Below are 25,878 nucleotides of genomic sequence, written 5' to 3'. Positions count from 1 at the left end.
TTTTTTGAATCAGATAGCAGTTTGGTTGCTGGCAAACACAGCTTGCATTGTACTTTTATGTTGCGACATTTGCCAAATTTGAAAGTAAAATGGTACCGGTATTTCCATGACATAAACGCGTTGCACTGGTTGCTTTCTGTCTCACTCTGCATTCTACTGTCTTGTGAGTCAGGCAGGCTGCGTGCTTTCTTCTTCTTCTTTTTTTTATCATGAGGGGCATATGGGAGATACACCCTGGAGTTGCCAATCATTGGATAGATTTTCCAACTGAATAAACATTAGACGAAAAAAAATATATATATTTTTAAAATGTAACTGTAAATTGATTACCATGAATTAAAATGGTAACTGTAACGGAATACGGTTACTCATATTTTGTATTTTAAATATGTAACGCTGTTACATGCATTCCGTTACTCCCCAGCCCTGCTCCTCAAACAGGCAGAGCTCTGAGGAGGCAGCTCAAATTGAAAATGATAAATACATCTCAAGGTGTTTGGAGAAATAACCACCATCTGTTATTGCAAAAGCCATGCAGAAGGAACATCCATTTCTGGTGATTGCTCCATCCGTGCAACGCTACCAAAGATAAGTTGCGAAGACAGCAGTTGTGACTTTTAATACTCTCTGAAATTAACAATAGAAACCACAATCTTCAAAACTGTATCTAATTAGCATTGTAGAACTAATTATATGTATCTCTAATTGCACAGTATCCTAAGTGTTTGTCAAAATGAAACCACCTGGTACTCGGAGATTACTTTGTCTTTTATTTTGTAATTACAGGGTAGTTTCTTCTCTGTCTTTCTTTGAATCTGAAATCAGCAGTGCTAATTACATTGCTATTGGGTCACCTCCAGAAACTTTTAATTGATGATTCCATGCAATTTGAGAATGATTTTTTTATGCACTGTGAACTGAGACATTTGGGACATTGTTCATTTCTGTTCTTTTGTGTTGAATGACTATGTTTAGCATCACAATTGTAACCACAGGTAGAATCATACCAGGCAGATACTGCAGGTATGCTTTGTGGTGTTTGAGCTAAGACTAAATGCACACAACTGGTTCAATTTGAATTTAGTGTGGTGACTTCTACTTCAACATCTGTTCAGTTATAAATGTGTGACATATTAGTGCAAATTAATCAATATATCTGCCTCTTGCTCTGATACTTTAGTTTGCTGTTGTGACATTCCTTACTTCCTGGCTGAACACAATGTTGTTCTCATTAATGACAGTCAGTAGTGAAAGTGTTAAAAGTAGAGCTTGTAAAGGAAAAGGTCCTTACTAATCTTTTCAGTCTGGAGTTGGTAGCCAAAGTGGTTGTGAGGTGTGTTGTGCAATGACAACACTAACAACCCAGACTAAAACACCTTCACACTCTCACATTCCACGATGCAAGGTTTTTTTTCTTTTTAATTACTCCTAAATGAGGCTGTCATAACACTGTAATTAGCGCCCCAGCCATTTGCATTCATTTTTCAAAAGGAAAATAAATCAATTAAAACTCATTTAAATGGTCTAATGAAGGTGTCTCAGTTACCTCCGATGACAGTGTTATCTCGTCTTAATGACTCTCATTGCGCTGCTCTTTGTATGAGGTGCATTGGGATCAACGTGCCAGGGCCTTCTGAGGAAACAGATGCAGCTTGGCTTTGGAATCAAGGGTGGGCCAGTGATGAGTTAATCGACAGGAAACCTCTGGCCTCTCTTTGTTGCCCTCCATAATCGGAAGATTGAAGCAGTACAGCAAATATATCTGTTCAGGAAATGACGTGTAGGAAACATTTCAGTACGTTAGGACACTCCGCCAAATCTTAGCGCCACACTCTCTTCGGTGATGACCAGCATTCTTTTCTCTTTATGTCACCGAGTGCGCCGGAACTTGCACACATGTGACCCCGCTGAAATCGATCGTGTGTGGAATCTGTTCCGAATGGATTCCCTGCATAGTTCATCCTGGCTCAAATCCATTTACACCCAACACATGTAGGCCCACAGTATATTGCACGAAGGACTCACATGAGCAGGATCACACTGAGACCCATTGCTATAGAGGGTATATAGGCGGACATAGTTTTCTTCTTCAGTATTTTGTTTTGTTCTCTGCCTCTATGGCTGTGACACACGACTTACGAGCAAGCAGGTCTAGTGTCTTTTCACCTCTATCCCCCTCCTTGAGTGAGGCTGGCTCACAGTGGTCCCAGAGGAAGGGAGGATTGCAGGACAGGGGGTAAGACTGCTGACCCATTTCCTGCCCACCATGGAGCCTGATGTAAGGTATGCATTGTGGCTGGCCACCAAAATCTGTCTAGGGAGGAAAGGAACCCCTGGTTCGTAAGCGGTTATTTCCTGTCCGATAAGGGAACTGACTGTTATTTTCCTCTGAAGTGCTGGAAGGTCACATTGTGAGAACCAGTTTTACCCAATTCTATCTATGGAAATAAGGAGTGAATCCTACGTATTTTAACAGGTGCAGCATTTACAAGAAGCAGGAAAAAAAAACTGGCTGCAATGGAAAGTTGGTGCCTTCATCTCCTGCAGAGGTTGCAAATGTGTTTCCACAAAATGGAACGGAGTGTACCTTAAAAAGAACAAGGTTCTGTGCAGAGAGGGTTTTTGTTCAAGGTCTCTCTGGGTGTTATATCTCTGAAAGGTGGAGATTTCAAAACTATAACTTCCCTTCTTTAGCGCGCTGTAAATGAAAGAGAGCCACAGAGGCAGTTCAATCAGCAGAATTACTGCTCATAAGCTCCATTATACGGCTGAATGGTAGGAATTGTGTTTTGACTCCCTTTCACTGTGTTGCGTTGAGCTCAGCTTGTTTTGCACAGTCTATGAGGAGAAATGGTCTTGTTATTGATGTAGGTCTCTATTGATTCTACCCATTCAGTCTCTTTTAGCTTTCAGTAATGAATTCAAGCAATGTTCTGTTATAAAGTAATAATATAAAGTAATAAAGTAATATGTAAGAAATGTACAAAAAGCTAGCACTTCCTTTCATTTGACGTTTACTCAAAGTTAAGGACAAAATGCATTGTGAGGTCAAATAAAGGCCATCATGCAATTGTAATGTGTGAAAATGAAAGATAAATTTATTTTCAGGTTGACTGGGAACCTTGAATGGTTACTTTGCTTCGGCCTGCACAGTTTAACTTTCTATCCTGCTTATCCAATCTCTCTCTCACCCCCTACCCCTAACCCCCCACCCCCGCCCCACCCGACTTTTGCAGGAAGTCAGATTCAGCTACAGCCCTTTCTTTGACACAGGAAACATGTCAATACAGACAGTATTGTTTAAACCCATGCACAATTCTCACCATCCTGATGGGCTTCCTCCCCCCACCAACCTCCACCCCAGCCGCTTCATCCATCTTCCTTTCTCCCCCCCTCTGCAGATCGTGTTTGAAGTGGTGACCTCAGGACAGCGCGGCCTGCTGGCCATCAAGGATGTGAAACTCCAGGGCCACCAATGCAGTAAGTCCATCTGTTCACACATAAAAGTGTGTCATGAGCGACCAAGTCAAAGGCCTCCTTGTCCTTTTCCTGACACCTTCTAATAGCAGTGACATCTATCTGCCATGGTACAAACAGCCACCTTTCAGCGCCCGCTCTAATATTCCCTGCCGGATATTTATAGCCACAGAGTGCGGCAGACATAACGTCCTTCTCAGAATATACTGCAAAAGTGCTCATGTCAAATCTGTCTTTACAGCAAATTATAATGAGCGTTGCCCAGAAAAAGCTAAATTTGTTTAAGAACAATCCTCTTTTGTCTCTCCCTCAATAAGACTACAAGATGGATCTGATTTATTTAGCTATGTGTAAATGAAACAATGCAAAGCAAACAATTTGTGAATAGAATAAACATATCTGAATAACGTTGAGCCATGGAGCCTCAAAAGTACGTTGAGGTCACTTGCACATGCAGTGCCTTACAGTTATGCATGCAAATGTTATGTACGTATGTGAGTGTTCGGAGGAAGACACCTTCAGATCACCCAGCACTCCTTTTGTAGACAGACCTTGCTTAAGGTTCAGACCTTGCTTTAGAGTTTATCTGGAGGGAAATTGATCTATCTACAATTTACTATCTACAGGGTTCCAATATTGCTTGGCACTCTGATATGATAAACAGATAAAATGCATGTTTGTTATTTGATCAGTTGCTAAAGAAAAAAAAACAGTAACAGCTGTGTTTAAACTGCTAGGGTATATTGTAGTGGGCTTCACATCTAATGCCAAAACCACCATGTTGGCAACATGGATGTGTGAGTGATACATACGTCTCACAGGTCCACCCGCTGTTGGGAGAGACTGAAAGTGCTATGTATCCATCACGCCCACTGCCTTCACCAGTCACACAGGGAGAGTGTAGTTTCAGCGTTTCATTTCAAGCTTCCCTCAACAAATTTGGAAGCAGCTGAACTAAAGAGAACTGCTTTGTCTGGATGATGCCTTCTTCCACCAGTAAATAAGGATTAGGTTGCCATAATGCCCTCACACTGTGAAGGAGTCGCTCTCTCGCTCCCGATCGCGGCTCTGGCACCCTCCCTGCTTCATTTATTCAGAGCGTTTAATTTGGACGGGAGACAGACTGCACGATGAGATGTGGAGCGGTGGGGGATGACTGATGCCCCTGCCCTCCCACGTTAATGAGCAGACTAACTTGTTTTATCGTCTCTGGGTCCCACTGCAGCCAGAGCCCTGTACCATCCTAAATCATCTCCACAGTTCTTTCGTTGCCTGCTCTTGGTGGAATTCACAGCCTCTCCCTTAATAGTTTAAGTTCACTGCTTACAGGATTATCAAGTACAGTTTGCAGTGATATTTTACTTGGTCTTTACAGTGGTCTTCCACCTGTGTAATGTACATTTTACTACTATGTAGGTAAAACTGTGTAACTACTATGTAACATATAAATGTAAAATGTGCATTACACAGGTGCATATGTTTATGGGAAACCCACAATGCTAAAGGTAATTACATATGTATACTGAGATGTAGGGTTGGGTATCGTTTGGGTTTTTTCCGATACCGGTGCTAAAGTGATACTTTTACCGTGCCTGAACTGATACTTAAAAAAAAAAGCACAAAACGATGATCGACGACGTTAAAGAACGGCTTTTTTATTGCTAAGGCAGATTTGAACTTGAAATTGAACAATATATTAGCTGTTAACAGTTTAAAGTATACTTAAATATATAAATATAAATAAATACAAAACACTTAACAAATGTTCGCATTGTTAGCATATGTTTTCACTCTTTATCTTTTGTAGCCATGTGTTTCTATCTACCACATGGAAGCAGCATAGTGCTGTTGCTGTGATATCAACATCGAATAGATACCATTGGCGTTTTTTCCCCTGGAAGCATTTCACGTGGCCTTGGAAAACTGGAGGTGTGCTCCGGCATCAGGTATGACTAAAGGGAGAAAAAATACAGGAAGAAACCTAGCGCCTTAACAACCCTTTCGCAAGTAACTTTTTTTTTTATGCTATGTAGCGCGCGCAGTTTCCTCAAAGCTAAAATTAGCTAGAATGTCTCCAATCTAGTGTTCTGATCGCACCGATTTTAGCTTACACGCGCAAAAGGGTTAAGTGGGACCGAAATCTGTGTTGCGATTCGGTCCGGTAGATACCGGTCGTGTAGGAACGGTACCCAACCCTACTGAGTCTAACATGGTATAGCTTCATATAAGGTGATATATAAACAATTGATGTAACTTTACAAATGTCATTTACAGTATGCTGAGGTACAGTAATTACACCATAAACATCTGATAATAGAATGTGTTATGTAATGCATTCATAGTATTTAAATTTTCTTGTATGCGCGTGCGTGCATGTGTGTATGCGCATGTGTGGGTAACACCGTAGTGTAGTGTGTGTCCCAGTTTGTACTTGGATATCTGGCGTAAACATCTTGCATCATTTGTTAATAAGATTACTAGCAGAGGAGTTCATGTTGAAATGACTCCATTTAGTACGGGATGCTTGGAAATATGGTTGAGAGAAGGAGGAGGAGAGTTTTATACCAGTGTCTAAATGCTGTTTTGTGTATAGCAGCTCATGTGGAAGGTGTTACCTTGGCATGGCAAGACCATCTTTCTGATCTGATGGGTTTGCACAGTCCGAAAAATGCGTCTCCTTTCCATGAACTGATATGACTGCACTGTATTCTCCACATTCAATTCAATTTGCTGAATTCAATGTGTAGACACGGCAACATTGTAGAAGTTGAAAAAACACTGATCGGTCCATATTTTACAGCTTTGTCTTCTAGAAAGCATTCAGTGGAGTGATGGAATAGTTATAGTTCCTTTGGCATGGAGAAGACTAGAGGGGTCACAGTGAAAGTATCACTGCCCCAGCCTTTCAATACAGGGTGAAAGATAAAGAAAGAGTAGTGAGAAGGAGATTGAATATCTGTTGAATTACCCACCTCATAGCACCACAGTGCGGAATGCGGAGTGTCAGAATCAAGGTCACTGTGGCCTGCTTTCACAAGAGATGTGGAAGCTAATTAGAAACTACTTTCCATAATTTGATTAGCATGGACTTTTGTCCTGAGCAGTGATCCCACCTTCTATTATAAATGCCGATTGACCTAGATTCACTATATTTTTATTCCATTTTTTGGCTACAATTATGAATGGTAGTCTCACGTTTGTAAGGATATGAAGAATGGTGTTTAATGACAAAAAACCGATACGTTTTGCTGTCATCGCACTGAAATACAGGCATGTTAGGATCCGCATAACTTTTTGCTTGACTTATTTCTTTGTGGCTACACAGGTGAAACTTTGTTCAATGACATTGAACTTCAGTTTGGGGTTGGCAGGTTATACGTCCCAGCTAAAATGTTCCACAAGGGCTTGCCGCATTGCCTTCTGACCTTTCACTGTAATTTCCTAATTGAAAACGCTGCCCGGAGACTCCCAGACAAAAAGTGCAAGGATCCATTTTGTGATTGAATCTCCACAGTTGTCAGTTGTGGCTCCAGAGATCAGACAGAGGTTCCCTGATGCAGGAAAAGAAATTAGATTTGATTTGAAGGATTGAAAGATGATTGGTGGTACTAAAGTCTGTGATGTCATGTGCAAGTCCCGCAGACCAGAAATACAGATTAAATTCAAATTTCACTATGAAATGACTGTAGAGCATTTTAGGTAAATGAACACGTGCTCAACTAAATGACTGATGTATAGTAAAAACCACCTTCCACCCTTAATGTTTTGCTCAAGAGGAATGTCGATGACAGTGTGAGAGGAGTAGTTAGCATGGGATGTGTAGTCCCATTTGGATGGCAGTGAGCAGATGATTGAAATCTCAATACCCTGTCACCATGCTGTCTTGCCACCCATTTGAAAGAAGGTTTAGGCATGTGTGATGGGGTGACGTTTGGAGTGTCTGTGAGGGTGAAATCCTAATCTGTGTCTAATGGGGCTGCTTGCACTGTATTTTGTGTGAGCATGTGCTTGAATGCTGCAGACTGCTGCCCCAACCCTCATTACATTATCCACTAGTTTAAAATATACTAAAATACAGCTGCCCTGTTTTCAAACCGGATTGATCATAGCTTGTGTATTTGCTATGCTAATAAATCTGTTATTTGCTTATTCCATCTTGCAGTGAGTACCCCACATTTTCTGCATATAAAGGACGTGGAAGTCAATGCCAGGCAAACTGCTACTTTCCAATGCACTGTCAATGGACGACCCCAGGACAGCTACAAACTATGGTTACAGGTGAGTCCCTTCATCCCTCCATTTGCCTTGTGTCAATAACCATTACTAAGGAGAAGAAAAAGGATTCTTTTTGTTAACGGATTAAGTACATGTTTAATAATGTGCCTGTACCGCATAGTCTCCTGGTCTGTATGTTTTCCCAAACTATCTAACCTTTAACCTCACTTCTGTACATTACAGCAAGCTAACCTGAAAAGTTAGCCTTTGTAAATTACTGTGTCTGGGGGCCACTAGTTGATGTTGCGGCTTAATTAAGTCCTATTCTGAGGAGAGAATGTGGTGGTGTGATTGGTGGGCAATGCTCTGTTGTCAGGCACTCGACGCACTGTCGGGATCACAAGCTGCCGAAACACACATTTGGAAAAGGTCGTCGGAGAGATAGTTTTTCATTTTAACGAACATGTCCTCATTAGCAGCAGAGATAAAACACAAACATTAAGTGAAATCCCCTGATGACTGTAATGAAGAAATATTCCTAATGAACAAATGTCCCCCATCTGCTTGCTGTGTGGCATGACAGCTGTGGTGAATCTAGACTGTGTGTGTGTGTGTGTGTGTGTGTGTGTGTGTGTGTGTGTGTGTGCAATCCCTCTCATAATAAACAACAAAAAAAAAAACAGATCCATCAGGACCATGTCAAGAGGGGAGGGAAATATCCAGGCTACTTTTCCAATGGGCACTGCTGCTTTGACTTATGAGCTGAAAATCTTTGTGTGCACCATACTAAGTAACAACTCTTTGCCATTAATGATTGCGGACGGTCACATGACTCACATGGCCAACGCCAACAAAGTCAATAAAATCCCACCATTTATGATCAAATTGAATTTCAGATGTATTTTCAGATGCCTTTGTGTCACTTGGAGAAAACATAATAAACTGAATCCTGTACTTTGCTGGAAGGTTGAGAGTTAAAAAAAAAAAAAAACTGTTTACCCCATTATTTGAGTTGAAAGTAGAATGGTGTATTGTGTGTTTCCCAAGGACAATCCTCAAAACATTTGTTGTAAAAGTGCATTGGGGTGCGTGCGTGCGTGCGTGCGTGTGTGTGTGTGTGTGTGTGTGTGTGTGTGTGTGTGTGTGTGTGTGTGTGTGTGTGAGTATATATCAGGAGATAAAGTAAACAACTCTCTTACCGCAGCAGTGGTTCACTTTACATACCTGATTCATTTTCCCCAAACAGGGCATTGGTGGAAGGGAGGCCCCCATGAAGACAACGAAACCCGTGAACGTCAGACGGTTCATTGCAGCCTTTGACGTGGTGAACACCACCAAGGGCGACTCTGGACGCTACCGATGTATCGTTCATTCAGACAGAGGAATCGGGGTTTCCAATTATGCTGATCTGACGGTGAAACGTTAGTAGAGGTTTTTTTTTACATATCTATCTGACATTTTTACCCAAAAATTGTGATCTGAATAAGTAATGGGCACACCCATGCTTTACAATGAGGCATGTGGGTTGCTGCAAGGTAAAGACGCATTCATTCAAGATGAACATTATAAGCTTACTTTTGGAGAAACTTTCATCGGTGTCCTTTGCAACTGAAAACACAAAGCAAAAGAAAAGGGTTTAACCTTAAGTCTTAATCTTAGCCTTATTGTGGTAACCCTATTGGGATATCTTATGTTTCATTTCTCATTCTTTAAAGTCATTAAATGTGTGTGTGTGTGTGTGTGTGTGAGAGAGAGAGAGAGAGAATGTGCATGTGCGTGTATAATTCAGTGTGTGAGGGCAAGCAGTGGCCTTCCTTATTTCTATTCCTCCACTCCCCCCGCAGTGCTCTGAGCTGCATTTACTGTCTGCCCGTCTTTTTGTCTCACAGCTTTGTATGATTGATAGGCTTAATCCTGGCTGGCCAGATAGAGGTCTGTCAATCACTCTGAAAGAGGCTGGGTAGTGTCCCCCTGCAGACGTTAACGCTTTCAACCCCCTGTGTGCGGCATCCTCAGCGAAGTCCTCAGAGCAAAGGCAGCCTAATGCTGCAGATACATCAGGCCTGTCAATGGAAATGAGTTTTATCTGCTCTGGTCACGTGTGCTGTATTAAGTCTTCTCAGGAAACTGGAGATGCTAAAAAGGGTCCCTCTCCATGTCAGATTATGCATCATAAGTTAAATACCATTAAGAGAGCCGTGTGTTTAGAAAAGCAGTAATTGGAATGTATTTTGGCAATGTCTGATTCCCTTCATCTGGTCAAATTGGGTCAGCTCAATTTTTTTTCCCTCATTCAAGCTCTTTTATATTACTCAGATAAAGAGATTACGTCAGCAAAGCAATTTGTTTCTCCATTTTTTTGGGAGCTGCCCATGCGTGCTTCTGAGGACTTCTTCGTTCTGTCAAATCGTGAATTTCTGCTATCATGCAGAAGCCCACTTTGTTAGCACAGAGCTGGCTCCAAGGTTAGAGTCATGTGGTCTGACAGGGGATTCACCAGCACAGACAGTGATCCCACCAAGGAGAGCTCTGGTCTCCGGGAGCTTGCCTGCAGGTTAACAAGGGTCACCTCCACCCTTCCAAGGAAGAGCGTTCCTTATAAATCATTCAAGCAGGCCACTCTCTTTAGTTCTGTACCAGAGGATCTGTCTAGTCCTGCAGAGATCCATTATAGCACAGCAGTGAGAGGTTACACAATGGGGAATATGTTGCAGGTTCATCTTAAATGAATTTTAAAGGGCTATTGAAGCACACATCATATCCATATGCATCGACAGGTGCTTCAGCCAGGCTTAAGACAAGGGTTAAGCATTCCTTTTGATTTTGATAGAGCCTCACAAAGAAGCTGTAATCCCCATTAACGTACTATCTGACCCCTCGCGAACATTTATCTGAAGGCAGCGAATGCTTGATTACCAAGGATCTTCATTAGAGCTTTGTGCCTGTGTTCCTGGGTGTTTGAAATGCAGTCATTTGAATACACAGAATTCTCCCGAGCACAAACACTTCGACATCACAGACTCGCGCACTCTCCCAAAGACCAGCAAGTGCTTTCAAATGATAATTACTCCAAGTCATTACTCCGCTGTCCCTCCCTGTGTCGCTTGCAGTCACCTGAAGTCACTCTGAACTCCCTGGGTAGGGCGGCTGGCATCGTTGTGCTGGCGCTAATGAGAAAACGCACCGAAAATCAAAGAAGGGCCATCACAGGAGCATCATTTCCTCTTAAATCTGGAGCGGATCAATTCACCGCACGGTGGGCGTATTAGGAGAATGGGGGGGAGCAACGCTCAGCTTTTGGATGCTAACAGGAGGCCTGATAGGTTGTAGGCGTGGGAGATCGCATGGCAACAGTCACACTAAATATATCCATGACAGCCCCGGGTTCAGTGGTCGGTAGGCGTGGCTGGCAGGTGCAGCGGCGGAGAGGGCAACAGCTGTGCACACTCAGCCGTCCGGCTGGCCGCTGGGTCAGGACGGTGGCAACAGCTGAGCGGTAACCCCGCGCCTGCCGCCCGCCGCAGCTGCGCCGCCGCGAATGCCTCCTCGGCCCATCATAGGCCTGGAGCCCTGACCTCTGCGCTGCCTGTGCCCTTGACTATAGTAAAACTTAATTTAAAGACCAAAATGCACGTAAACATTCCATCCCATCGTGGTGCTAATTGTGACAGGTGCATATTCTCACACTGCATTTTCTTTTGGTAATAATAATAATAATAATAATAATAATAATAGTAGTAGTAGTTGTTCTTGTTTTTGTTGTTGTCTGTGTAAATGCCTTTTTAAAAAAAATCCACAACAGGCAAAATCAATGTCTCACTGTCAGGGCAACAGATGTCTCCCTATTAGAATTTCTAGTGTGCAGAAGTCCTGATTTTTTTTTTTCTTTTAATTTATGTTGGGTCTAGTAAAACACATATACAGTGTTTATGCATATATTATTATCGTGGGTAAGGTTACATTACATTTAGGGTTTCCATATTTCCATGTAAGACATGAAATATGTCTGCTATAAACATGAAAACAATTATATTCTTCAATGATCTACTGTCTGTATCTTAAAGATAATAAATCTGTACACATTTGGCATTATTAACAATAATATCTGCCATCATAATATTGCAAATATATGCAGATATTTCATCTTTGTTATTTTTATGTACCTGAAAAGCTAATGGTGACAGTCCTCATAATCTGTTTGTGCCATGAGATTTCCCTAAATTGTGGACAGTCCAGTTCATCACTGGAACTTACATTTCTGATCTGATGATTTCACTTTGAGTAAACCTTTGTTGTGGATGTTGATGTGAAATGATTGAAGAGCTTGTTCACCACTGAGTGGAAATTGGAGCATGTCACAACATTTGTTAATGAAGGTCGTTGGCTTAGAGCGAAACTTGAATCTGTTCAATGTGTTACACCACATTGTTAAATGATATTGAATTTTTAATGCTTTTGCACTCAGAGGAGAATAGAATTGTTTACTGTCAGATGGATCAAAAGAAAAAAAATGAAAAATGAAACGGGGATGAAAGTACCTGGGTATTTCATCCCACGTAACTTGTAAGGGAGATGTAAAATGTCAGTTCACCTATCTCTATTTATATAAGTTTCACAAAAGAACAAAATGATTGCTGTTTTCCTTATTATGTTAATTATTAATTGTTTTTCATGTTGAGGGCTCATGCTCACATACAGAAGTTTTCCTTGGAAAACCATGTTTTGTTTGTGCTAGAGTACATGGGAAAAGGTGAGCACACTTTTCCATTGTTTGTGCTACCCGGCTTGTTTGTATACGTGACGAAGTGTGAAAACACACCTTTGTTTAGTCTAGTGAAATTCCCTTGAGTCAGATTGCTAACGACGACAGACCTGTTTCACGTGTGCCTAGAAAGTGTAAATGCACTTTCTCCATGAGAAATACAAGTAATTTACAGAATCATTCAAACACATTGACATCATGTCAGTCCTACATAAACCTGTAAATGTGTTTTGTATTCAGAGCGGCTTCTCTTTGTTCTTGAACTTTACTCAAAGAAGTAGAGCTGTACACTTGACTAGGTTTGGTTATTGCAGACAATGTCAATATCCCTGTGCAAGTGACAAGAGTCAAACATGGCATGTCGCACAGCATTAGACGAAACACTGTAGCGTTTGTTCTCACATTACGTTATGCACTAGCGACCACAGTGAGTGGATGGGGGTCATCGATCTGGTACCTCCAAAACCTACTGAAGAAGCAGATGTCTTTCCTCCCAGCAGGGCTGTAGAGATGATACTGCCTTGAATGGGCCTGGTGGCTCACTCTCCACATCTGAGAAAGCTTCACAAGAGCGCTTTTAAATCCGTCAATCCTCTGGATGGAAATGCCACTCTGTCCCACGTTAATCCAACCCAGTGGATGATGTGCATCAGATTTGCCCATTATTTTGACAATAGACTTGTTATGTAGTTCAGCTGCCGTTCGGTGTCTCGCCATATGAGTCACCTTGGGCCAAGGGGATTCGGATTTTAGCGTGCTGAAATGACATTTTAGTTCACAGATGTGTCACTTTTCAGAGGTTCATTTGAGTAGAATGGGCTACATGTGAGTAAAGTGGGATTATACAGTTCAGAGGTGGAAGCGTTGTATGTCCCAGCCAGGGGCTAAGATTATTTAGTGTAAGGGGGCCAGTAGTTGAGGTCAATAAGATAGCCATGAGGAGATTCATTAAACATTGTAAGGAGCAAAAGGCTTTCCTTGAAAGTGTTGCTGCATCAAACCCTACTTGATTACTTTTTGTTGGGAATTTGTGAGAGATCCCACCCACTACCAGGTTAAAAACATTATTTCGTATGTTTTTTGCTTTTAATAAAATTTCACCAGAGAACGTTGTAAAAGATTCCATAATTAGTGTTCACACATTTGGTATGTAATGAGGGACAGTTGAATGCTCGGAGGACAGGCAGAAAGTATGCACTAGTGATATAGAAGCGCACTCACTGTGGTCCTGCTATTTTCAATGACATGCTCTTTAAATAATGTTTCATCGGGACAGATGTCATTACCAGGAATCTCCTATGGCTGCATCAGTATTTGGCATTGGTTATAATTCAAATCAATAGCATGCAGTGCATGTTTTAACACAGTGACAGTAAATTCCTTTCCTTCAGAGTTGTTACGCTTCCTCTAATCTTAACTACTTGATGTCGTAATGTGAATAAGATGTAACACGGCATGTTTTAATCAGAAGCTAATTAAAACGTACCTATTAAACCTGCAGGAAGTGTTCCTTATGGGGCCTTCAGATACTGATGTCACCATTCTAGTGAAATTTTCACTTCAAAGTCTCAATTGTTCTTTAGTCATGGCAACACAACTACGTGATGCATAACTTACATGTAACTCAACAACAACTAAAGAGACAACTAATCGGTTTGTCTCTCTGGATGAGAAGAAATTAGGTCACAGATGATTTCATCTGACTTAACTAAACAGACATTTAGCTCGCACACCGCTCTTGTGGATTTCAAATTTGTGCAGTCGGGAGCTCTAATTTACCCCGGCATCGGAGCCCTTTTCTCTCACTCTCGCTGTTTGCACCTGATGATAGTGTAGATGAACTAGAAGGAGAGAGGGTGACAGTGCATGAGAATCCAATCAGTCAGGTCAGATGACTACATGGAGCAGAATGGGCTTCCACAAACACGTCCCTTCAGTGTGCTCCGCATTTTCAGAAAAGGTTTGAGAAAGGTTTGACAAAAAGGAAAGATTATTTAAATCAAACAGTCCAATTTTGTACAGTGGGATTTTTCTGAGAGTGCTTTGCAAAGTGCATCACAATATATTGTAATTAAAGAAATACATGCATAATTAGATTATAGATAGTAGTACCTTGGTATTGCCACACATTCAAAAAGGAATGATAAAATTTGCCGAACAAAATCTTTTTTTCTGATTCTGTGCAATAGATTAGATCTCTTTTATTGTTCTGATTTCACTTGTGAATAGACTATTTGGTCTAATGGGTTATAATCACATATTTTTGTTCACAGACAAAGAGCTCAGTGAAATAGGATTCTGTAAATGGGTCACAGGAGAAATGGAGCAAGACCGTAGGGGTGAAGAGTAATAAATTCAAGGCAATTTCAAATCAGAGAGGGCCGGGAAATTAATTGCTTTAACTTGTTACCTCTAAGTTCTCCTCCATAAAATGAGCTTACAGAAAGGGACCCTCAGCTGTGTAAAGCATATATGCACTTACTTATGTGCATAGAGAGAAGATTACAGCAGAGGCACAGTAACAATAACAACAGTAACAACAAAATTCAGTGTAATTTTTTACTGCTGCAAGTTCATTGAAGAAGATGAACCAGTTGTGTTCCAAAGTACTCCATTATTTTAATAAAGAGCTCTTCACTATGCATAACTGCTGCTGTAAAGGTAAAGAACAGCACATTACATTTGCTGTTTTCAGTGAAGTTACCCTGTAATTCATTGCTTTATTCATTGTGGGCTGATTAAGATTCACCATGACTAAACTGCGCTGTTTTTTTGCCATACCAATGCTTCGGCCCCAATGCTATGAATTTCCATTAATTTAAGGACATCAACGATTTTATTAAAATTGCCCTCGAGGAAACATTCATGCAATTAGATAATAGTGGTTATTTCCATTGCTGATGCTTTTGTTATTAAGTCTGCACGTAAGCTTTGGCCTTCAGCCCCGGTTTCTTTTGTTATCCAGAGCCCCCGGTCCCCATTGCCCCCCCGCAGCTCACTGCAGTTGGAGCCACGTACCTGTGGATCCAGCTCAATGCCAACTCCATCAACGGGGATGGCCCCATCATCGAGAGGGAGGTGGAGTACCGCACCGTGTCTGGCAGCCTCATCGACAACCAGCCCGTGGACAAGACCACCCACAAGATCGGCCACCTGGACCCGGACACAGAGTATGAGATCAGCGTCCTGCTCACCAGGCCTCTGGACGGAGGCACGGGCGCCCCAGGCCCCCCGCTCCGAGCCAGGACCAAGTGTGCCGGTGAGTGCTCCCTCCAGGTTTCACCTGTGGCCTAGCAGGCGTTTGGCGGGAGTAGGGCATGCTAATGAGCACCCAGACTATTCTGTTAACCCCAGGTCTCATCGTGTTCTTAATGGGGTGATCACTCAGTAGTCAAAATCCCTTTGATATCAAAGGTTGAGTTCAAGGGGAAATTATACAGCGCCTTTTAGGACTGCCATCGGTGCTCTGCAGTCACGTGACTGTGACTTGCCAGCTCGGCGAGCAGTCTCCTGACTACGCTGTGCCTGGGTGGCCCAGCCAACGGTACGTTAATGAGCCGATCACTCCTTGTCATCTTGTAACATCGGCCTTGGGGGTGTTACAGCACCACAGGACGTGGATGATGGAGGTCCAGCCGGACCCGCTATGTAGATCAGTCACGGGGGGAAGGGAACACGTCTCTGCGGCGCTGTCTCTGTCTGGGGGAGCGCAGATGGATGTCCTGGCTGTTTTGTGATTGTGAACACCTTGCACTGACCTGCCGCTGAAGGTTTCCCAGATCTCCCGATGCTGTTTTAGGGGTGGGGGCAGGGGGATTGATGGTGATTGATGATGTTACCCGTTTAGCCTGAGAGCAGGCTCCCTTCTGCAGAGTGGAAGGATGCTGACACGCTGGTGAGAAGATTGATGGGACTGACTTAGGAGGCGCGTAAGAGAGGTGCTCTTGATCTCTTTTTGGCACTCGGCTTGGCATGCCGAGAGGGCAGGCCCACCCCCTGCTCTTTTGAAATTGATCAGTTTAGGGTCTAACTGTACTGTGCGATAGATCACCGTGCAATTGACAAGCAGATACCCTTACTGTACTACATAAAAGGCAAAAAGACTCAGCCTCGAATATTTTCAAGGCAGAACTGTTCTTTTGATTTTCTCTCAGTAGCAAGCTTTGTGTCTGTTTATTGCTGTTAACTTGTTGTTGCCTATTTTTTTCTTTTCTCTTGACATTTTTGTTTTGCAAATCCCACAGTACCATTAAACATCAAAAACAAAACATTTGAGCCTGGCATCCTCTTGCAGTTCTGATTTGAACTGGGTGACAGCATAGTCTTGGAGAGACATGCAGATGGTCAACTCCTCCGATTGCCTTCATCTAAACGTAGGGCATTTAGGGTTTTTCATTAAAATTTGTACTTTACCCTATTTTAATCAAACAGCCATATTAACTGAAGGATGAGAGTATGGATTCTGCAACAAAACACAGTTTTCATGGGTGCGGTTTTTGTTGGAGGACAACCCTAAGTACCCTTTAACAACTGTGAAGATGCTTGTTAGGAGTCTCACAGTGACATGCTCATTAGGCAGATAAGTTCATTACCGTTTGATGTTGTTTACACCGTAAATTCCATCAGTACTCAATGTGCACAAACTGTGCCTTCACCTGACTTATGAGGATGTGGTCGAATCCACCCGGGGATGGTGTGTGTCTTCCTAATGACGCTGAGGAGCATTAATGTTGTTAGAGGCTCAGTGAAAGTGGCATCGCATTTATGGCCTGCTGCCGGACCCCCGGGCTACAAACAAACGGCACACAATTATCACAGTAATTAAACAGGTGCAATGATTCTTCTTTTAAACGACTGTTGTTGTTAGCCACGATCACCACCACTGAGGATAGCCGTGTTTGCCTCCCACACAGTCTAATTGCTTTGCCATTAGTCCGTCAGAATCTCCTAACCCATCTGAGCAGTCATTAGAGCGTCACATGACACCGAGCGACCAATGAGCCGCAGGGAGCGGAGTGGGAAATTGCACTTTCATGAAGTCTTTCTCACTTCCAGTTCTCCTCTATTCTCGAGGTTGACAATAAGCCTCTTCCCTTACAGTATTCATATGGCCATTATCCTTCCTTATCCTGTAAATGATAAAAGTATGAATAAATACTGTTAAACAAAAGTATGAATGTATACAGAGGTTTCTCCTGTCCTCTTGCTATGAAGTTGTGTGCTGTATGTACTGTCTTTCAAGCAGCTTCATTAGATTGACTTTGTACACATCCTTTTTTAGTCACTGTGGATAAGAGCATCGGCCAAATGACAAAATGTAATGTAATGCCCTATAATGTGTAAATGTGAGCTTGGACACAAGGGAAGGCCTAAGACAGCAGGTGGAATATGCTTGGGCACAAGAGTAAGTGTCTGATCTTAAGTTGACCCTCCAAACAAGTATGCAGAGTTCAGTGCCAGATGCATGCTTTTAACCGGGCATCCTTGGATAGTGCACATACCAGCATACCTGCTGCTCCACCCCGCGACCCTCACTACCCCTTCTGACGGCGTTATATGTCAAAAATGCTACCTCTGAACTATGCCCCTGCTCAGATCGTATCTTCAAAGCAGGCAGAAGCTCTTTCACTGTTGTAATGAGAAACATGCTCCAGGAGTTTAAGTGCAGTCTATTTATCTGATAGCAGGGCTGATGAATACAGTGAATTCAAAGAACAGTGTCCATTGAAACACTCATCTGAAAATGTTAATTGCAGGTATAGCAATAGCTCCAATTACACCCACCCCCACACAGCCTAATATTTATAATGAAGTGCCTATGTCTAATTACGAGTGCACTCTGTGTTCCTTTAGGTGGCTGGATTTTCATCAGCCAGCAGCTGTTCTGTGCTGTGCCAGCCATGTGACGGGAGAGAGTGAACAATCATTGATTGCATTTTGTCGGACTGTGGCTAACCCTGTTGCAACTGTGTTCTGCTTTTGCACGGCCAGTTTTGTACCCTCATTCATTACTCCTCTAACATCACAGTCAACGGCAAGATAATGAGAGCATCTCATTTGACAAGAAAAACAACCGTCAGTCGCTTCTTTTTATTGAAAAGGCTCTGCACCATCCCACACGCTGTTCTTTTTTTTTTGAATAACATGCCCTCCTGACCCACTATTTGTTTGTCTAAAGACATTTTGTTATGTCTGAAGTGAAAACTTCAGGCCGTTTAGTGTCTTAGATTCAGAGGTAGGAACATTTTCTTGCTCTTTGATGGGCAGCACAGATTCACCGTAAAACCTGACAGATTTTCAAAGGTTGAAAAAGGTTGTGTAAGCCCCCTGAAGATGACTGATGACTGACTTGTTGATGAAACAACGCTTGTGACTTTGGGCTGCTGCTCTCATATCATTGGTGTGCACACCTGCGGTCGGCTTTATTGTGGTAAAAATTGCAGCTTAATCTCAGAGAGATCTTCTGCCCCCCCCCCCTAAGCACCATTGCTCCATGGGAATAATTTCTCCTCATCAGAGCGTTTTTAGTTCACCAGGCCATGGAAACTGGTGGGAAAGGGGATTCGGAGACAGACCACTGGCCTCACAGCAAAAGCAGTCGGAGGGGTGCCGTAGGTCCACTGAGTGATAAGTGCTCCGCTGGAGCAACAGCGCTCCGTTGTTTCTCGTCTCCTGAATTCATATCTACAGATCCATCTCAGCGGTGAGTGTGTGCCCCCGCCCTCCAAGGCCTCTGCCTTTGTGCTGCTGTCTGCCTTCAATGCTCCTTGTCTTACAAGGTTATATTGAAGCAGATCCATCAGGACCATGTCAAGAGGGGAGGGAAATATCCAGGCTACTTTTCCAATTAATGGCACTGCTGCTTTGAGTTATGAGCTGAAAATCTTTGTGTGCACCATACTAAGAACTAACAACTCTGTCATTAATGATTGCGGGCGGTCACATGACCCACATGGCCAACACCAGCGAAGTCAGTAAAATAACACCATTTATAATCAAACTGAATTTCACATATATTCCGTGCCTTTGTGTCACTTGGAGAAAACAGAATAAATTGAATCCTGTACTTTGCTGGAAGGTTGAGAGTTTAAAAAAAAAAAACTGTTTACCGCATGATTTGAAAGTAGAATGGTGTATTGTGTGCTTCCCAAGGACAATCCTCAAAAAATTTGTTGTGAAAGTGCATTGGGGTGCGTGCGTGCATGCGTGCGTGTGTGCGTGCGTGCGTGCGTGCGTGTGTGCATGTGTGTGTGTGTGTGCGCGTGTGCGCGCGCGCGCGAGTGTGCATGCATTTTTATGTGTGCATGTGCGTATGTGTATGTGTGTATTTGTGTGCATGTATGTGTGCATACATGCATTTGTGTGCATGCACACATGTGTGTGTGTGTGGCACAATAAGTAAAGAAGCTGTTGTTTTTCTAGACAGTATTACCTCTTATATTGGTATTACCACTGCTGTGTGGCTTTCAGGTTTTACTTCAAAACATTCAAACCTGTGTCCCTGCTCACTGTGGGGGTTCACTGCCACAGGTAATGTGAGGGATTCAGGTGCATACACAAGACTACAGATAACCCAGAATATAAAGGCCGTTGACGAAGGCAAACAGTCGCCATCTGTCATGAGGTTAGAAACAGCAGAGGGACAACAGAGACTGAGATATGACAGGTGGTATCTGCAGCAATAGCAGAGAACATGAAGAAAGATGTTCTATGAACTTGTATGGGTGTACGTCAGACATTAATCTGTGTTTAGCTGTCAAGTAACATTAGCCAGTGACATGGACCGCAATCCATAGGATATCAAAGAAACCCGTAACATACTGCAGTCACTAAAATGTCTCATAACTGCCATGTACTGTCACTGCTTGTTCCTGCCTGTCGTTAATGAGCAGATACAGTGTGATGGTTTTGACTATTTCTATATTTTTCTCTATTTTTTGAATTCTGAGAATCCTTTTGAAGTCACAAATAACATGTGACCTGAGAGGAATCTTTTTAACAGCTGATTTATTCCTGCGTAGTGCAATTTTTTATTACATGTGAGTTTAGTGTCACATGAAAAAACATTAATGCATGCATGTGTCATTTACATGGTAGGCCTGCTTAAAATGACACCTTGTGTTTGTGTGTGTATAATATAATATAAAAATTCAGCTCTTATTGTTGGATTAATTATTCATTGTATATTTGTCTTCAGTGTTCATATTCAGTGATCACATCCATCACGTTTTCAAGATACAGGCTTATCATGTTAATGTACATCATCCCTTCAAGAGAATCAGACTTTAAATTGTCTGTTTTGTGTCTGAGTCATCAAGTGAGAAAAGTCACAGGAAGCCCATAAATTATCCCTGAATGGAAGGCATTTATTGAAGTGAAATGCTCTTACCCATACCAATCCAAACAGTGATGGTAGCTTATACTGTATAGAGTTTGGTCATGTTATTGAATCCATGCTGCTTGTCTTTATATTCTCTCTCTGTCTCTCTTGCTCTTTCTCTGTGAAGACAAACAACAGCACTAAGGTTGAGTTACAGTACCATTATTTTTGTCTAGATTCATTGGCTTGTCTTGTGTGTCTCCTCTTGCATGCATTGGGGAGCTGACTCAAGCAGTTTCATTGGCTGAGTGGAAAGGCCCACTGGAACAGTGCAGTGAGGATTCAGACATGTAGTCTGTGGTCAGTTGTGCTGCGTACTCTGCTCTCTGCCGCTGCCTTGTCCACGCAAAGATGTTTAATCTCTGTTGTTTTGACCCAACTGTCTGGCCTGCTTCTCTCCCTCTGCTGAACAGCCTCCCTGCTGAGTGTCCATCAACCGTGACACTCATTCGCTCTCATAAACCTGTCCCACTGTGCAGTGGGATGCAATTAATGACAGCGCAGACATGTACAGTACGGTAAACTAGATTTTTTTTTCCCCCTCACATAAAGGAGATTTGTCTCTTATCAGCATATGTTTTGTTTAGCCTGCACACGCTGTCATAATATATATCTGGGTGAGGATTGCTGATCTAAACCGTTCTCACCCTACCACCTTGTCAGACCTGTCTGATGGGGATGCAGCCAAATGGGTTGCAGGCACCGACTCATCAAAAAGAAATGCAGTGGTGAATACTAGTGGTATTAAAAAAAATGTCGAAGCAAATCCAAGGATACTTTTTATCCCAAGAGAATTTTCTTTTCTTGTTGTTCCTGAGGAAACATTTTATTGGATGACTCATTCCCAAAAGTGACCACTCCACTGCAAATGTTTAAAAAACTTTTAGGAATGCTCGGGGAATGTGCTCCATACTAGATGGACAAGTTACTGTGTCTAACAAATATTTGTGTTTGTAAAGATAAATTTGGACATGTTTTCCTCTGTAATCTAATTATGCTCGAGGGACATAAAGCCATTACACTCAATGAGTGTGGGTATGTGAGCACTGTACAGAAATGAAAGGGAATCTGGGACCTCTTCCATTTCTCTTGGCATGGTGGCTGTGGTGCCCAGAGGGAAATGGCTTAGTTTCCTGACTGCGCTTTTATTCACACACACACACACACACACACACACACACACACACACACACACACACACACACACACACACACACACGTTCCCTCTGTCCTTAACAGTGTGCGAGTCACATGTTTTACTGTCATTCCAATCTGCAGTGACAGAAAAACAAGAGAAACGAAGAAGTACATATCCAGTTGCATTTATAACTAAAGCTAACGCTTTAAAAAGTACTTTCTGTGTCCTCTTGGGGCTTTTTTTTCATGTTTCCCCACTAATGTGCTTAGATGTATCCCTACGCTCCCCACTGCCCTTTTCTTACGTTTCGCCAATTTTGACGTCCTTTTCTGCGCATCCCTGGTTATGCATTCTTTATCTCCCTCGCTCCTCATACCCTCTACTCTTTACACGTCTGATTTTCACGCTCTGCTCTCCTGAAACCATTTCACTCTCTTTCTTCCCTCTGCCCCCCCGCCCCTTTGTCACTGACGTTGGAACGTTTCCTCATTCTGTTTGTCCAGTGGGACAGCATTGGACTCTGAAACGAAAATTTGTCAGCGGTCCTCGCTGTAGTCTCACTGTATATCCTTCTGTTCTCCGCCTGTTCTGTTATGACTCAGTAAAACAAAATTAACAGACGTTGACAAGCATCCACCCTGATGGAGTGAAATGCTCAAGTCAAATATTGTTCTTCCTGTAACAATGCGTAAACGTCTTCTCTGCTTCTCAAGCTTTGTCAAATGGCATTCAGCCTCAGCTGAGTGGATGCCTCAGAACAATAGCTGTGGAAGGAGCTAAGAGACTGTTTTGGCGGCCTAGGAAGAGAGTTGAAAGCCAGGACGTCCTCAGTTTGCATTCTCGCCCGGTGCGGAACTCTCCGGTACCCTCGGGCACGTCGCTCCTCTCCTCCGCGCTTCAGTCCTCCCAGCAGGCAAATTAAATATGATGATCCCACTGGAAATGAAACACTAAATCTTGCACAGGCTAGACTGGAAGGGTTGGGGGGGGGGGGGGGGGGGCAGTCTTGAAAGTCACCTTCAACATGACATCTCTCTTTACAGTAGAAAAATAATAAAAGTAAGAAAACACTAGAGGAAGTTACTTTATCTCCTCCCTCTATCTTTAAGGCCGACCACAATTCACAGGCTCTTATCAGCAATTGCACTGTGTCCACGCAGGCCTGTGTGTATCTCTGCCATGGTGTAAGTGCTTCCAGCCGAAGTGCCATAAATTGCTTCAGAAGGAGGTGCGAGTGTGCTTCAAGGAAAGCCAGCTGTAAATATTAAAAAGTGCAGTTTGTGTGGCAGCGGGCGCCCTGTTGTGTCGGCGCCGTGCAAAGGTCAGCACTGGGAGTGCAGGCAGGAGCGCCGGCGTGTTCTAGCACGCGCTGGAGCTGGGTGCTGCCCCATCAATGGCTTCAACCCGTGTCATGAGAAGGGACCTGTCAGCCCCCGCACGGCACCAGGGGAGCGCACCGCTCAAGAGCCGTTGGAATTTGTCAATTACAGAGTCTCATTCATATGCTCCGTCAGCCAAGTGCTGCCACCGAACGGCGGAAGGGGGCGGGGGTGGGGGGGTTTGGGCGGGGAGAGACCTGACTTGTTTGTCACTGTCCGTCACATTTCATTTTCGCGAGTTCGGCGAGGTTTCACGCGTCGAAAAGTCGTTTTGATCACCCCCACTGAGCCGAAACAGATTGTCTCCTCTCAATAAATTCATGTTCCCCGTGTTTTGTTGGAACAGCTGCCTCCAGACCCATCAGAGCACAGCAAAGGGCGTTGGATTCATGCACAAGACTGAATGCAGTGCGTCTCTCCGGGCTGCGCACTGACCCCAGCCAGCGCCTAGGGGAACAGTCCACTGTTGACAGATAGCACATTGCAAGACAAATGAAAAATTGCTGTTAGCTGCACCCCTCCCTACCCAGCCCCCGCTTTCTTTCTCTATCCATTTCATTTAATACCCATGTGTGGTGGCCGAGATTACACTGGTGACTGGGCTATTGGATTGGCCTCCTGGAAGTGACTGTCTTCATTGGGGAAGATGTATAGATTGCATTCTCTGGTTTGCAGTGATTCCAGGCTGTTATTTCAGACCGAGAAAAGAAAAAAAACACACCTGGTGTTTCTGTGGCCATGGGCAACAGACTTCATTTTCTGTAAGATGTTTCATTCGCACAACATGAGGAAGAATGCTACCTTTTTCAAGATAAGCCTAAACCAACCACAGTACTGTTATAATTCAGTTGCAATGGGTCTTTTTTGATTGTGGTAAGTTAACACATATCTAAACTAAAAAAATATATATTTATATAGAGGCTTTGGATATTTTCATCACTGTGTCCAAGCACTTAAGTAATACTGTATTTAGGTGAACCTATAGTCATTGTACATCCTGCATATGTTAAGACACTGCATATACAGTATGTTCAGGCTTGTTGAGAAAGTTCCTTCCAGAGGTAAACCTGTGCATTCATAGATATTGAGTTAAGATCTTTTAAGTATTTGCTCCATTATATAAAGGCATCCATACAGCTGCCTAATCTATTATGGAGGTCATTGGGCACACACACTGTGTCTGTTACTGGGGGTGGGGGGGGAATGTACCTACATCTTCACGCAAAAAATAACATCTGACTTTTGTAATGTCCCTATAGAAAACGAACGAACGTGAAACGAACGTATAAACATGATTTTGCAGTGTGAGTGCATAGCTATTAGTACCTATAGTGCATGTCACTGTTAAATAAAGAACTTTTTAAAAATGGTTCATTTACCTGATACTTGCTACAGGTGACGGGATCAAATCAGTCGCTGTACATACCCTTTCTATACTTTAAATTTCTCATAGTATAGCTATCTACCTTTTGTTAACTGGTAAAATGTTGATGGTACAGGAAATTCAACAAGAAAATGATCAGGAATATATGTAAACTGATCCCTTTCTGTATCTGAAAATATTTCTACAAGTCAATCAAAAGTGCAAAAATGTCCTGAAAATATTTCACTTAACCACACAGGTCAGTTGCCCTCATATCTTTTATTCATATGTGTAATGATGTAACTACTGTTTTCAAAGTAGCTAGTCAAAGGAGGGCTTGCAACTCAACTGTCATTTAATGACACCTACACATAGTTTACCCCAGATAGTAGTATCTTCATCTGAGGACACGGTCACTGAAATGGTTTTACATAATTGTCCAGCTACAGTTGAAACCGTTTGCTATTACAGCTCCCACCTCATTGTTCCAGAAACAGTTGCAACGGCCACGTACTTCCAATGCTATGCGCTGGTCTGGTACCGCTGGGGCCTTGGTATCAGTCAGGGGAAGCATTGTCAAAACAGGCTGGTGATGAAGTCTTCCTGTTTGTAACATGGCAAATAAGGGAAAGAAAAATAGGAGCACTTACACTATGGTTGCCACTTCAGTGTGGTGAAATGCACTTTGTAGTTGGGAACATGCGCATTATAAGCTAAAACAGAGATTATTTATTAATAGTTCTTTTGACTCTCATGACCACTTTTGTTCTCACATCTTCACTGTAGTTAAGCTGGCATGTACTGAGTCGCTGTCTTTATTTCCGAGAGCTCAGTTTAAACTTTGCTGTTTACCATCTGTAATTATTTTGTACCTTTAATCATTGCTATTTTTTTGAGTCCTACAGATTCTCCACAAAAACAGACACTGATGTGCAGTATCTGCTGTCAGATCGAAACTGTTTTTATTTATTTATATGTTTATTTATTTATTTACTGTTAACAACACTGAACGGACACATTGCCTTCTCTTTTTATGTTTTTCTTGTCTGTATCAGGGATTCGATCTTTTTTCCCCTCTCTGGCCTGCCTCTGTCAGACACTAATAACCTGGCAGACATGGGAACGGTTTCTCTACTCCAATGGGACGAAAGCTTCTAAATGAGT

General features: G+C 42.7%; 1 protein-coding gene across 12 annotated transcripts in view; it reads left to right on the top strand.

Annotated features, from left to right (window-relative positions):
• Positions 1 to 25,878, top strand: part of ptprma (protein tyrosine phosphatase receptor type Ma) — a 201,918-nt gene that overhangs the window by 71,411 nt on the left and 104,629 nt on the right. For all 12 annotated transcript variants that reach the window (XM_036516810.1, XM_036516791.1, XM_036516774.1 and 9 more), the window contains exons 4-7: positions 3,402 to 3,480; positions 7,640 to 7,755; positions 8,939 to 9,113; positions 15,420 to 15,713. In XM_036516810.1, the coding sequence (XP_036372703.1) occupies positions 3,402 to 3,480; positions 7,640 to 7,755; positions 8,939 to 9,113; positions 15,420 to 15,713 (664 nt within the window). The remainder of the gene's footprint in view (positions 1 to 3,401; positions 3,481 to 7,639; positions 7,756 to 8,938; positions 9,114 to 15,419; positions 15,714 to 25,878) is intronic.

Source organism: Megalops cyprinoides, chromosome 2 (assembly GCF_013368585.1).
Source record: "Megalops cyprinoides isolate fMegCyp1 chromosome 2, fMegCyp1.pri, whole genome shotgun sequence".
NCBI classification, from domain to species: domain Eukaryota; kingdom Metazoa; phylum Chordata; class Actinopteri; order Elopiformes; family Megalopidae; genus Megalops; species Megalops cyprinoides.
The sequence above is the reverse complement of the archived record's forward strand: the minus strand, read 5'-3'. Positions and strand labels throughout refer to the sequence as shown.